We start from the raw sequence: 15,409 nt of genomic DNA on the forward strand, positions 1-15,409 counted from the left end.
ATATTTATTAATAAGAATTAGCTGGAGTCCTCAGCAGCACAGGAAGGAGCTGGAGTGCAATCAACGGGTGATTAGAGGACAGAGGACACAGGACATTAGTCATGAGGGGATGGCATGTGGGCGTCGTCAGGAATTATCTACTCCCACATTTAATTAGCCATAAGTATTTCTCAACTCTCCTTTAGGGGCATTTGAAGCCCACCCCAGATGAAGTATAACCAGCCCTTTACAGCTCAACAACTCCCCCTGCCCACACTCCCAATCAGTTTGAGCATTTCTGGTTGACATTTACTGTATAAAAACTTATCCTTGACAGCTCTCTATATAATCTACATAGCACAAACAGAGGCCAACGAAAAAATTTTTAAAGTGAGCTCTGTACATATTTTACATGTTATAAAATGAGAAGCAAGCAAACAAATTTTTAAAAACAGAGCGGTTAATAAAACATTAATTGAATCAGGACACATCAAAGTAGCACTATAGACACTTTTTTTTTAATGACAACAGATGGTAAATTTGTACAAATTACAGGCTACAATATAGTGAATACAAAATCCATCCAGATAATGGTTAGAAAAGCATCACTTAACAGAAGTAAATTGGATTCAAGTAGCTAAAGAACTCAAGCCCCCCAATTTGATGATTATACACGGCTTGAAATGCAGCACATCTAAATCCTCCCCCTAGTCAGGGCACTATTCAATACTACAGCATATTCAATGACTCTAGTGATTTAAAGATTCTAACACTTTTAGCATCGACGTCAAGAGACATCTCGTAACAGGTTCACTATGCAAAACTCAAATGAGAATGTGTGAACGTTCTTTGCAAACTGTAAGGTGCTGTGCAGATGTTGTTAGCTATTGCTATTATTACTGTTCAGTGAGATTACACTGAACGTGGGAAAAAGGAAGACTACTCTGTATAACTGACAAATATGACTTATAGAACATCTTAAAAGGAATGCAGATATTACTTTCAAATACACATAGCAACAACACAGGCAAGTAAAGTGTGGCCAGGAGTGATGTCGAGGAATTCCTATTTTAAGGAATATATAAAGGATTAAGCTATTCATAGATTATGTGTAATACTTATCATTAGATTCCTAAAGTCCCTGAAAATAATTTATTTTTAAGGTGACCCTTTCCCCCTGAAAAGGGAAAAAGAAATCTTGTCAGGTTACTAATGTGCTGCTTTACCAGCTCTTGTAAAAATTATCTTAAACACAGGAGTAGAGTCTGAATTAATAGTTATACTAATCTGGTGGGTGACACAGAGTGCTTGACAGCAGAGAAACCTGCCACTGATCTCAGACAAGTGACAAATTCTGTGTCAGAGTTGAACCATAAGTTTACAACTTCACTTGGGCATAAACAATAAAAATGAACTTGTCTAGAGATAAGAAATACACACTAGGTACATCTGAAATGCGATTTAAATCCTTTTTATGTACTTTTGGGTTTCATCTTTCTTTGGATATACCCTATTTAACTGATTTTAGTGGTCTCCTTGGGTATTCTAACTGTATACATACAATTGACATGAAAATGGAAAACAAACGCCAAACAAGTCAATTGGTTGTTTCTTTTGGCAAAGCTGATGACATTTTCATGATGAAAATGTTCTAATTATTAGGCCAGGCACAGTGGCTCATACCTGTAATCCCAGCACTTTGCGAGGCAGAGGCAGGTGGATCACCTGAGGTCAGGAGTTCGAGACTAGCTTGCTAACATGGCGAAACCCCATCTCTATTAAAAATACAAAAATTAGCTGGGTGTGGTGGCACGCACCTGTCATCCGAGGTACTCAGGAGACTGAGGCAGGAGAATTGCTTGAACCCAGGAGGTGGAGGTTGCAGTGAGCTGAGATTGCACACTTGCACTTCAGCCTGGGCATGAAAAGCAAAACTCCGTCTCAAAAAAAAAAAAAAAAAAAAAAGAGAGAGAGAAAAGAAAATGTTCTAATTATTACAATGTATTTGTTAGATTTCCATGAAACATGGGGTTTAATGGCAGGTTTCAATTTTTTTTCACTAACAACCCCAAACCAAATTCTACTGTTATATGTACAATGGTACCCATTTGAAGAACTAATGACATCAGATGCATTCTACAGCAGACTTTTCACTTCTCAACACAACTGAGAAAAAGGACTACATTCTCCAGGGCAAAACAGGAGGTGAGAAAGGTAATGTGTTACCGTAAATCGGGTTAAATCAGTAGTTTGGACTGGCATTTCAAGTTATATAATTGAGGTTATTCTTACAATCAGTTTTCAAACAATAGGGAACATATTTCTACCTTAAAACATGTATAAGGGCTCAACTGTAGCTTTCCTTTCTATATATCTTGAAGTATATACATTGTGTAAAAGGAAACTAGTGAGACCTTTTGAAAAGTAAATCTATTTGTCAAATACCATATGTTATTTAACATAGTCAAAAACAGCAGCGAACTAGTGAGTTAACAGTTAAAACTCTAGGAATAAACTAACTGCTTTGAAAACAAGCCTGTTTTATTATAATCCTAAATATCAACCCTAGCATTCGATTTTAACCTTCAAACATTTGGCGCTTTTTCCAAGAGGAAATTACAACTGCCTCTGCATGTGCCCCTGGTTTAAATACTTGCAGAAAAATACCCATATATAATTACCTATTCAGCAAATGCCTGAAACCAAACATAATAATCCAACACTGGACAGTAACATTTTACAAACAGCGTAAGATCCCAAAAGCACAAGAAAAACCTTGGCATTATATAAAAAGAAATTAGGTGGACCATTCTAAATACAACAATACATTTTAATTAGGGACCATCTAGAAATCTACCACACACTACCCTAGACTCAAATGTCATTATACTAAAATTGTAGTCTTTAAGCAAGAATTAAACAGTTCCATAATAATCATAGCAATCTTCCACTTTTCTCAACAGTTAAACATGAATGCCTATTTGACTTTTATGACTAATCATCCCTCTATTCCTTTAGTCCAGTTTCACAACACAAAAAATAATAAATGTGAACAACAAATTGGTAATGGTTTCACATGCTTAAGCAAGAATCCTAAGTATTAGGATTATCAGTAACAGAAAATTTGAATTTTAAGAGAATAAAGATAGAATGTGCTTATTTAGAAAATGGCCAATAAGGCCAAGCGCGGTGGCTGACGCCTGTAATCCCAGTACTTTGGGAGGTCGAGGCGAGTAGATCACCGGAGGTCATGAGTTCAAGATCAGCCTGGCCAACATGGTGAAACCCCGTCTCTACTAATAGAAAAAAAATTAGCCAGGCGTGGTGGCGGGCACCTGTAGTCCCAGCTATTTGGGAGGCTGAGGTGGAGAATCACTTGAACCCAGGAGGCAGAGGTTGCAGTGAGCCGAGATCGCGCCACTGCACTCCAGCCTGGGTGACAGAGCAAAACTGTCTCAAAAAAAAAGAAAAAGAAAATGGCCAATAATCACTCATCTGAAAAAATGCAAACAGCTGTCAGGAAAAGCTGGCAGAATTTGAACTTGTAAGCTGAACTTTTAGTGTGTATCAAACTAGCATTAAGAAATGGCTTTCAAAAATGCATATGGGATATAAACCAAAATAGAGGTTATTTTCAGATGGCAACATCATGGGGAATTTTGATTTTTTTTCCTGTTTGAATATGTATTTTTCCAGTTTTCTACAAAGAACATATATTATGATTTTATAATTAAAAAACAAACATTTGGGGGAGTGTTTTTAGATTACACACAATTAGTACCAAATAACTAGAAAGAACACAGAAAGATACGAAAATAAAATCAAGGTTTTTTTCCATCAGATAAGCCCAAGGAGAATACTTTTTGGGTGAAAAAAAGATGCTTTCAAGATTGTTTCCACTCCTAACATATGCAAAAATGAACATATTTAAATGCAAATTCCTATCATATACACTACAATTTTTAAAAATAGTAGAAAAAACAATTTTAAATGGAGCCTCCTCGAACCTTTTAATTGAAGCCTAGCTTCAATGTTGAATGAGGAAGCAAAGTATCTCATTAAAAAGTTGGTCTGCAAAGCACAAAGCTGGCCTGCAAGGGGACTTGAAGGAAGCAGGCTGAGTGTTTGAGTAGTGAGATCTTTGCTTTGCTCTTTTGATCCTTCAGTAAGCTAAAGTCCTTTTACCTGAATGAATGTAATTTAGCCTAGTTTTCCCATAAAATAATGTAATGGAAAATTCCTATTGACTAGGGATTACACTTCATGTGAAATTCCTTAGTGACATTCAGATTAATTCCAGTGTCCACAATTTAAGCAACTTTCCATAGGAAATTAAAATCCCAAATCCAAGGACCTGGTATTTTCATGCTAAGGAAAGCATTCCAACGTAAAGTGGAGTTTAATTTGCTTCACTGTGTGCCTCTTAATATACCCAAAGGAGTAAAAGTCAAAAGCAACCGTAAGTCAGAATACTATAAAACACGTTTTGTTGAAAGAAGATAAAATTCCTTCCAGAATATTGTGTAATTAACATATTTATTTGTAACTAATTTAACTTTTCCAAATTCTCATTTGCAAATCAGATTCATACAGTTAAAACTGAATATACAAACCAACACATTAGAAGGATCAAAATTTACACTACTCAAACGTGACTCCTTAAGCCTGACTTTAACATGTTCTTTCAACTTTATTCAAATCAGATGTCCCCCCTCCAGCATTTATCATTTTAAAAAATGAATTTAATGCTATCAAAAGGTGATGTTCACTTTAATCCTGTTTGCCTTCACGCCACTGTCGTGAGCCTTCATTCCAGGCCACATACACAAAGAGGGCCAGGACCACATGGACGGCGACCACTGCAACAATAGCAGCGTAAAAATAGCTGTCCCTATTGGACATCCCAAGGGCGCCTATCAAGAGAAAAAAAAACAGTTTCCATTTTATTGCAAAATTTACCAAAGTACAAAAAAAACCCAAATCATCCTAATTTTTATGATATATTTATTTAACTAGTCAGGCAATTAAAAAGTAATACTTTGGGTGGTAATGAATAAAGTATTCGCTAAAAGATATGAGTACCTTCTATATATTAAGAACATTATTTTAAACAAAACCATAATTATAAAGACTTCAGGCCGGGCATGGTGGCTCACACCTGTAATCCCAGCACTCTGGGAGGCCGAGGTGGGTGGATCACCTGAGGTCAGGACTTTGAGACCAGCCTGGCCAACATGGTGAAACCCCGTCTCTACTAAAAATATCAAAAATTAGTCGGGTGTAGTGGCAAGTGCTTGTAATCCCAGGTACTCAGGAGGCTGAGACAGGAGAATCGCTTGAACATGGGAGGTGGAAGTTGCGGTGAGCCGAGATTGCACCATTGCACTCCAGCCTATGCAACAAGAGTGAAACTCTGTCTCGAAAAAAAAAAAAAAAAAAAAAGACTTCAACATCAAAAAGGGGACTTCATTCTCTCTTCCTTCCATTATCTGACACTAGAAGTCCATTCCCCCAAATTCTTCCTCCCATGTCAGCCAATTCCTATTCTTTAAAGGGCACTAAGAGAAAGGATTTGCAAGCTATTTCACAGAAAACCATAAGAAAACTGTCAAGCTGAAATAACAAGTTATTTCATAAAGACTCATTATGAGCAATATGATTTTTTGAAAGGCTAAACAAGAAAAAAAAATAAGAATACCCAGTTTACAGATATAAAGAGGTCATAAAAGCACAGATTCTTAAATCAGGGGAAAACGTCTTGTTTTAATGGGTCTAAGATTACCTTCAAATATATAAGATTTAGTTGTGAAATATAACCCAATAGGAACAGTGATCATTAAAGCTGTGAAGAACAGGAGCGTCTTCAGTGTAGATGCTAATGAGCTTTCATTTCTGGAATAAAGTAAACAAAGAGAAAATCAGAATCTGCATAGCCATATCCAAACACTCTTATGTCCCTAAAACTATAAACATCCACAAATGAGATGCTATATAGGAGGAAGATCACAGGCAGAGACTCGTAATCCGAAGATCCTAGAGAACTAGCTGTGGGTAGTGGGAATTTCTTGAGCTGGAACATGAAGATTATACACCACCTTCAGGGACTGTCATTCATATCCAGTGTGAGAAAAAGCATCAGGGCGCCTCAGATCAACTGCCAACAAGCTGGGTGAACAAACTAAGTGAAGAAACTCAGTGCCCCTGCCTCTGGAACTGGAGCTTCTACCCAGGGAAGCCACGGTGGACAGTGGCACCAGTGCCCGACCCATGCGGCAAGCGTGTCCACCAGCACCAGACACCAGACCTGGGAATGCAGTAAGCACCATGGGTGGATCAGCACGCCCTCTCTTGCTGGAATCGGAGCTTCCGTCAGGGGAAGCCACCAGCTTGCTGTCCTCCAGCATGAAACAGTAGACCAGGGAACTAAGGAGGCAGACACACCTGTGTGCCCTCCCGCACTGGAATCAGGGCTTTTGCCCAGGGAAGCCACTGTCACACTGGTCCCTGAGCCCATGCAGCAACCCTGACCACCAGCACCAGACACCAGACCAGGGAACTCGGCAGGCACCACGGGTGGATCAGTGGACCAGCAAACTAACCAGGTGGAGCTGACGCACCAGCATGCCCTGCCCCACTGGAATCGGAGCTTTGGCCCAGGGAAGCCACTGCCACACCAGTCCCTGAGTCCATGCAGCAACCCTGACCACCAGCACCAGACACCAGACCACAGAAGGAGGTAGGCAGAGCGAATGGAACAGTGCGCCCTCCCCAGCTGGAATAGGAACTTCTGTTATGGGTGAAAAATCGAGCTAGAGGGAATACTTGCAAACATGTTTTAAGAGACTCGAATCACCTTGATACCTAAGCCAGACAGACACAGCAAGAAAACTACAGGACATCATCATTGATGAACACTGGTGCAAAATTCCTCAGTAACATATTTTCAAACCAAATTCAACAATAATCAGGCCAGGTGTGGTGGCTCACACCTGTAATCCCAGCACTTTGGGAGGCCAAGGCAGGCGGATCACTTGAGGCCAGGAGTTCGAGATCAGCCTGGCCAACACGGCAAAACCCAGTCTCTACTAAATACACAAAAATTAGCTGGGCGTGGTGGCATGTGCCTATAGTCCCAGCTACTTGGGAGGCCGAGGCACGAGAATCCCTTGAACCTGGGAGGCAGAGGTTGCAATGAGCCAAAACCACACTCCAGTCTGGGCAACAGAGCAAGACTCTGTAACAAACAAACAAACACAACCAATACAACATCCTGGCTAACATGGTGAAACCCCATCTGTACTAAAAATACAAAAAATTAGCTGGGTGTGGTGGCGGGCGCCTGTAGTCCCAGCTACTTGGGAGGCTGAGGCAGAAGAATGGCATGAACCCGGGAGGCAGAGCCTGCAGTAAGCCGAGATCACGCCACTGCACACCAGCCTGGGCAATACAGCGAGACTCCGTCTCAAAATATAAATAAATAAATAAATAATAAAAAATAAAAATAAAACCAATACATCAAAAAGATTATATATTATGACCAAGTAGGATCATCTCAGTTGATGCAGAAAGAGCACTTGACAAACTTCCGCATCCTTTTTACTGAGCTGAAAAAGAAATCAAGAAAACAATCTCATTTATAATAGCATTAAAAAAAATACTTAGGGGCCAGGCTCAGTGGCTCATGCCTGTAATCCCAGCACTCTGGGAAGGCTGAGGCTTGAGGCCAGGAATTTGACACAAGCCTAGGTAACACAGCAAAAACCTACCTCTACAAAAAAAATTTTTGATAATTCGCTGGGCGTGGTGGCACGTGCCTGTAATCTCAGCTACTCAAGAGGCTGAAGTGGGAGGACTGTTTGAGCCCCAGAGTTCAAGGCTGCAGTGAGCAGTGATTGGGGCACTTTACTCTGGCCTGGGTGACAGAGCAAGACTCTATTTAAAAAAAAAAAAAAAGAAACAAACAAACAAACTTAGGAATAAATTTAACCAAGGAGATGAGCGACTTGTACACTGAAAAGTATAAAACACTGATGAAAGAAATTGAAGATGACACAAATAAATGTAAAGATATCCTGTGTTCATGGATTGGAAGAATTAATACTGCTGAAATGTCCACAGTACCCAAAGCAACATACAGATATAACATAATCTCTATCAAAATTCCAGTAGCATTCTTCATTAAAATAGAAAAACAATCCTAAAATTCATCATACAGAACCACAAAAAGCCCCAAATAGCCAAAGCAACACTGAAAAAGTTGTAAGCGTCACACTTTCTGATTTAAAATATTACAGTTATACTAATCAAAACAATATGGTATTGGCATAAAAACAGAAACATATAACAATGAAACAGAATAGAGCCCAGAAATAAATCCAAACATATATGGCCAACTAATCTTCGACAGCGGTGTTAAGAGGAACACAATGGGGAAAGGATAGTCTCTTCAATAAATGGTACTGGGAAAACAGGATTTCTATATGCAAAGAACAAAACTGGACTCTTAAACCATAAACAAAAATCAACTCAAAATGGATAAAATAACTAAAACACAAAGATATAAAGTTTTAAGACATAAAAGAACACAGAGGGAAAGGTTCCTTAACATTGGCCTCGGAAATGATTTTTTGGATATCACACCAAAAGCTCAGGCTACAAAAGAAAAAATAAATAAAGGGGCTTGCATCAAACTAAAAAGCTTCTGTACCACAAAGGAAACAATCAACAAAATGAAAAGGCAGCTTACAGACTAGGAAAACATATTTGCAAACCACCTATCTGAAAAGGGGTTAATATCCCAAAATTTATAAAGAACTCTTACAACTCAGCAGAAAAACCACCTGATTAAAATATAGACAACAGCTGGACAGACATTTCTCCAAATACATAAAAATGGCCAAGAGATAAACAAAAATGTGCTCAACATCACTAAATCATCAGGGAAATGCAAATCAACACCACTATGAGATATAACCTCATACTTCTAAGGACAGCTATTATCAAAAAAGCAAGTGATAACAAATGTTTGTAAAAGTGTGGAGAAAAAGAAACCCTAGTACATTATGATGGAAATGCAGATTGGTATAATCATTATGGAAAACAGTTCCTAAAGAAATTAAAAATAGAACTACCACACAGCCCCATAATCTATCTTCTGGAATATAACCAAAGGAGATGAAATCACTACCTTATAAAAATATCTGCACTTCCATGTTCACTGCAGCATTATTCACAATAGCCAAGATTTGAAAACAACCTAAGTGTATGTAGACAGACAAAATAAAGAAACAGTAATGTATATATACAAGGGAATATTTTATTCAGCCTTAAAAAAGGACATCTACCATTTGCCACAACATGGATGGACCTGGAAGACATTATTTTAAGTAAAATAAGCCAAACACAGAAAGACAAATACTACATGAGCTCACTTACATGTGGAATCTTTAAAAAAAAAAAAAAAAAAAAAAAAAGTCAACTACACAGGGACAGAGAATAAAACAGTAGTTACTATGGGGGTGGGGGGTGGGAGGCTGGAGGGGAGGAAATAGGGAGATGTACATCAAAGGACACAAAGCAGTAGATATATGGATTAACAAGCCTAGATATCTAATGTACAAGAGGACTATAGGCAATAAAGTTGCATGGTATTAGGGACTTGCGTAAATAAGATTTTAGCTGCCTCTGGTCACACACACACAAAGTATGTGAGATGACAGATATACTAATCTGCTTCACCACAGTAATCATTTTACTATATGTATGCCATAACATCATGTTGTGAACCTCAAATACACACAATGAAATTTATTTAAAAATAACCTGAACAAAAGACCCACAAAAACATTGAAATATATATTAAATATAACCTCATGCCTATTTCTTGATCACATGCTCTGCACATGTGTGAGAAATTAAATGTTTATTGCTGTTAAAAAAAAAGTTCTAATATTTTATTTTGGTACTTAGATGGATCATCTTTTAACAGGCCTCATTTTGATTACTGAGCTATACAACTCTCATTTGATATACATAAGCTCCCTTAAACTGTTTCCTACTAGTAAATATTTAGGGGAATTTATTGTGTAATCCTCATGAAGAATATGAGTGTCTGCAGTGCAGAATCTACAAAAAATACAAAGAGTCACTAATTGGCCAATTATTTTGTGGACCCTAAAAAAAGCACTTGACTTTGGTGCAGATTATCTAACTTGTTAAAGGAAAAGAAAGGAAGTGTTAACTGATTGTTTTGTTCTTTACATGACCTCTCTTGAGTATCTATTATCTGGCCTGGCTTTTACAAAGTTATTGAAAAGATGATGTAACACCATAAAAATGTTTTAAAATAAACAAAATCACTTATAATCCCACCACCCAAATATAACCTTTCTACATGTTAATTTCTAGCCCCCACACAATCTATACACAGCATACCTTAATAATTTATAGCTAATTCCTTCTCACTTCTCTCTTTACCTCAAACTTCAAAAATGTGACTACTTTTCTGTGTTGTGACCTCACTAATATGGGACTAAGCATTAAGCCAAAATGTACATACAAACTTTTGAAAACTAGCAAACTTCCTCTACTGTTTATAGGACATTTTCTCCTTGGCTTCCAGCCACAAGAGCTGTTGGTTTTGCTGACACAAGCCACCTTGGGTAAAATCAGTGGCTTATTCCAAGACAAAGCAACTAATGCTATTCAACTGCTTTATCCTATGTATCTTTGGGTGTTACTGAGCAGAGATTTGTTGGAAATGAGGAATGAGAAAGGCTGGAATTAAAGTTGTCCCCACACAAAGGAAAAAGTTCAGGATGAACCTTACTCTGCCTCCATTTATAACACCACCTAGTTTTCCCACTTCATACAAACTTCTGCAGCTAACATTGAGCAGACAGAGCCTACCACATTCCCTTCTGTAGCAAGTAAGACAACAGGAATTTTCTTCCACAGCCAAAATTTCACTGCAAATTCCATTAGGAAACCAGAATCAGTCTAGAAGGACTATGCTCTAAGTGTATCTAATAAAAATATGTTGGTATTCTCATAAATGAATAATTTTTAAAAATCCCACACTGAGGCTGGATAAAGAAAATGTGGTACATATACACCATGGAACACTATGCAGCCATAAAAAAGGAGATCATGTCCTTTGCAGCAACATGACTGGAGCTGGAGGCCATTATCCTAAGCAAATTAAGAAAGGAAAAGAAAACCAAATACTGCATGTTCTCATAAATGGCAACTAAACAACAAGAACAGATGGACACTAGGAGAGGAACAACAGACACTGGGGCCTACTTGAGAGTGCAGGCTGGGAGGAGAGAGAGGATCAGAAAAAATGCCTATCGCGTACTACGCTTATTACCTGGGTGACAAAATTACCTGTACACCAAGCCCCCGTGACATGCAGTTTCCCTATATAAACCTGCGCATGTACTCATGAACCTAAAATAAAAGTTAAAAAAAAAAAAAAAACCCACAATGACCCTGTCGGAAAGAGAAAGCATCACAGCGCTCCAAAGATCGTGGGCTTTGGAGTCAGTGAGCTTGAGCTTGCTCAAACGTTAGCTTCAATTACTAACTTTGTCGCCTAATTCTGTAATCACTCATCCTCAGTTTCAAGTCACTTACCCTCAACTGCATCCTCTTCAAAATTGGGAAATCAAGCAGTCAGATAAATTAAGAATTCAGACAATGTATCTAAAGCACGTGAAATGAGCCTGGTATACAGTAGGTCTTAACGAATGGTAGCTAACTCTCTCACCACTACCTTGCCTACTGAGGTGGGCCAGAACCACCTGCTCTCTCATACATTCCTTCAACTCAGCCACCAGCCTCTATCTTACTGATTCCCCAAGTGAAGCAGTCCCACACCAGGGGGACTACTGTATACCTTATATACTGTATACCCCTCTACTCCTTCATTCATACGGCAAACATTTATTAAGCCCCGACTACGCAGGCCCCCTAGGTAAGACGGAGATGAAGGAGACCGCGTTCCTGTCTCAGAAGGCTGACCCTGCAGTAATGAAAGACACTGCAATATAGACGATAGCGAGAGGAAGTGCTAGGATAGAAGCATGAGCTGAAGGCCTACTGACCTATTCCCCATGACCCCGGATCCCTTGTTCCAGAGCGAAAGGTCGGGGCCGGGCGTTTAGACATCTCAGGCCCCACCTGCTTTCCCCGCCCTGCGACCAGGTCCCCGGAGTCCAGGTCTCCGGAATCCAGACCTCACGCCCACCCATTCAGCTAGAGCCTTCCCTCAGGCCCTGCTCCAGGCTGCAGCCAGTCCGCCTCGCGGTCCAGGCCCCGCTCAGGGCTACCTGAACTCAGGAGGCTGCAGTGCGTTCAGCGCCGCTTTATCTGGGCGCTCCATGGTGTAGCTGTGCCGGCACAGGCGCTCGGCGGCGGAACGGGGCTCGGCGGCCGCGCTCAGTAAGCTCCGCAGGTGAACAGTCGAGGCGGTTCGCACCGGAAGTAGTGGTTCGCGCCGGAAGTGCCGGTTCGCGCCGGAAGTGCCGGTTCGCGCCGGGCGGCGGGCCACAGTACGCAGGCGCGGCGCGGCGACGCAGAGCTGTGGCAGGCGCGGGCGCGAGCGCCGGATACTGGGCGGGCGCTCACATGACTTACCGGCGGTGGCTCCGCGGCGTGCGCCCTGCCAGGAGGGGCCTGTGCTCGAGGAGCAGGCCTGGCGAGTAGCCCAGCCACTCCACGTTGAGCCGGGACTTGCCGCGCAGCATGGTCCTCCTGGGCGGGCGGCGGCTACGCCGCCCCCTGAGCTCGGGCGAACACTTGTCCTCGTCTGCGTCCCGGTCGCCGAGCTGGGGGCGGCAAGGAGACCCAAGCAGATGAGCCGCGAGGAGGGACTACCAGCCAGAGAGCTGTGGTCCTAGGCAACTGAGCGTATTCCGCCGACGACAACACAAAAAAGCAATGCGCATTATTTCGCCACTACTTGAGCAAATAAGTGCCTCATTAATTACTGCCCACAGTGGTAGGAAGTCCAGCCCTTGGCAGCTGGGAGGAGTTAAACACTCACCCGAGTCCGTAAAACTAGAGAATGTCAGAGTTCAAAGAGCTCTTGCTGAGAGTGACTGTTCCAGACTTGATGCCAGTGACCCCCAACTTCCACTTAAAAGTTAAAAACATATTTTGCAGCTGCTCAGAAAGCCGCCAATGAGACAACAGGGACTCAAATAGTAAGAACAGATGGGCCTCCCGGGCCTGCGCAACCCGAGAGAGGTGAAAACGAAAGGGTGGGTAAGCCTGGAATCAGGCTTGACAAAATTAGGTTGCCACTGGCTGCTAATAAGAGGACAGCCCTTACATGGTCAGCGCCTGGAAAGGGCCGCTGACCACACAGCTATTTTCTGCACCACATGGATACAAAGACCACATCTGAAATCATGACTAAACCAGCAGCTTAGAGTGGTGGAAAGGGCAATGGACTGGGCAGCAGGAAGTCCGGGTTTTAGTTCAAACTGAATAATCCCCCTCTAGGGCTGAGTGTGCTGGCTCACGCCTGTAATCCCAACGCTTTGGGAAGCTGAGGCAGGAGGATTGCGTGAGGCCGGTAGTTCCAGAGCAGCTTGGGCAGCATAGCAAGACTCCCGTCTCCAAAAAAAAAACTGTAAAATATTTAATAAAAATAATAGTAATCTCTCTCTGGGCCTCATCTAGACCTTTAGGTGAATAAGAACCACCTAATGTAAGAACTTGGGGTACAAATAGAATCTAGCTCTAGGGTAGGCAAACTGAGCCAGCAGACCCAATACATGGAGCCTACCACTTGTTTTTCTACAGCCCTGAGGTAAGAATGGTTTTTCCATTTTTAAATTGTTGAAAAAGTCAAAAGAATAACATGACACGTGAAATTTATATGAAATTCAAATTTCAGCATCTATTGATAAAATTTTATTGGAGCTCAGCCATTCTCATTTGTTTGTATTGCCTACAACAGCAATGTTGAGTAGTTGTGACAGAGATGGTATGATCTGCAATGCCCAAAGTGATCTGCAATAACCAAAATTCTCACCATCTGATCCTTTTATAGAAGAGTTTGCTGACCCCTGCTCTAGCTAATCAGCCTGCAGTGAGGTCCTAGGGACCCATAAATGTAGTAATCGTCGTTCTGAAGGCAGTTTTTAATATTTTTAAAAACCTAATGAATCTGTTTACTTTCTATAAGGCATCCAAAGCTACTTAAAATATCACCGTTCTTTGATTTTTGGCACTTACTATATCATGATGAGGTTATCCTAGTTATCCCATAAGAAAAGACTGTTCACAAATTACTATGAAAATAAGCCACAGTATACTTAGTAGAATAAATCTTTTAAAACATAGAATGAACATAAGTAGGGGAGCGGAATTGTGACTTATTCCCCAATACCTAGAGTAGGGCCTGGTATATAGTAGGAACTAATAAATATTTGTTAAATAAATTGGGTCCACAAAAGGAAAAAGAGCAAAATAGTTCTTGATGGTGAAAAAATTTGGAACCAGCTTGGCATGGTGGTACATGCCTGTAATCCCAGCTACTCAGGAGGCTGAGGCAGAAAATCGCTTGAACTCAGGAGGCGGAGGTTGCAGTGAGCCAAGATCGTGCCACTGCACTGCACTCCAGCCTAGGTGACAGAGTACGACTCTGTCTGCCCCCACAAAAAAAATTGGGAACCACCGTTGTTGTAGTTTGCCAAGGCTGCCATAACAAATGCTACAAACTAAGTGGCTTCAACAACAGAAGTGAATCATCTCCCAGTTCAGGAGGTTAGAAGTCTGAGATGGGGATGTTGGCGAGGCTAGTTCCTTCTGAAGGTTGTGAAGGAAGGACTGTTCCAGGTCCCTCTTCTATTTTCTGGTGGTTTGCTGACAATCTTTGGTATTTCTTGGCTTGTAGAAGCATCACCCTGATCTCTGCATTTTTCTTCAAACGGCCTTCTCCCTGCATCTGTGTTTCTGTCCAAATTTTCCCTTTTTATAAGGAAACCAGTCATAAAGCATTAGGGGCCCACCCTACACCTGTATGAACTTAATTATTTACATCTGCAGCGACGCTGTTTCCAAATAAAGTCACACTCTGGGGTACTGGGGGGCTAGGATTTCAGCATATGAATTTGGGGATGGTGTGGGTGACGGGACCGGCAATTCAACCCGTAACAGTAGTCTAAACATTTCCTTGTACAGATGAGAAAACTGCGACCCAGAGAGGGGACAGGACTTGTGGGAAGTCACACATTTTTCTAGTGGGACGTAGCTTGACTCCTAACTCTCAGGCTGGCACTTTTACACTCCCACATTAACAGCCTAAGTTGCACTTGTGTGATAACTCAAACAGGAACCATTCATAAATGAGATTTGCTGTGGGACAAACTGCTCATCTAATCTAATTTACATAGTAGTGTTTTTAAATATAAACAAA

At 41.0% G+C, this 15,409-nt stretch overlaps 1 protein-coding gene across 3 annotated transcripts; it reads right to left on the minus strand.

Moving 5' to 3' along the window:
* Nucleotides 1-475: 475 nt before the first annotated feature.
* LOC105495888 (vacuolar ATPase assembly factor VMA21) lies at nucleotides 476-13,208 on the minus strand. 3 transcript variants are annotated; one of them, XM_011765793.3, is made up of 3 exons: nucleotides 12,619-13,208; nucleotides 5,762-5,871; nucleotides 476-4,892 (listed from the first exon to the last, which is right to left on the minus strand). In XM_011765793.3, the coding sequence occupies exons 1-3, from the start codon at nucleotides 12,726-12,728 to the stop codon at nucleotides 4,750-4,752; spliced, it is 363 nt and encodes a 120-aa protein (XP_011764095.1). In that variant the 5' UTR covers nucleotides 12,729-13,208; the 3' UTR covers nucleotides 476-4,749. The 3 variants fall into 3 exon arrangements, with proteins under 3 accessions (XP_011764095.1, XP_011764096.1, XP_070945215.1); XM_011765794.2 differs by lacking the exon at nucleotides 12,619-13,208 and adding an exon at nucleotides 12,312-12,480; XM_071089114.1 differs by lacking the exon at nucleotides 12,619-13,208 and adding an exon at nucleotides 12,087-12,222.
* Nucleotides 13,209-15,409: the final 2,201 nt, after the last annotated feature.

This window comes from Macaca nemestrina, chromosome X (assembly GCF_043159975.1).
Source record: "Macaca nemestrina isolate mMacNem1 chromosome X, mMacNem.hap1, whole genome shotgun sequence".
NCBI lineage: Eukaryota > Metazoa > Chordata > Mammalia > Primates > Cercopithecidae > Macaca > Macaca nemestrina.

Bases quoted from the DNA above. Each gene is read 5' to 3' on its own strand.
- LOC105495888 (XM_011765793.3), bottom strand. From the start codon at position 12,728: ATGCTGCGCGGCAAGTCCCGGCTCAACGTGGAGTGGCTGGGCTACTCG. The intron at 5,872-12,618 runs GTAAGTCATGTG...ACTTTATTCCAG, and splicing joins ACGCCGCGGAGCCACCGCCG to AAATGAAAGCTCATTAGCAT. The intron at 4,893-5,761 runs GTAATCTTAGAC...TTCTCTTGATAG, and splicing joins TAAATCTTATATATTTGAAG to GCGCCCTTGGGATGTCCAAT.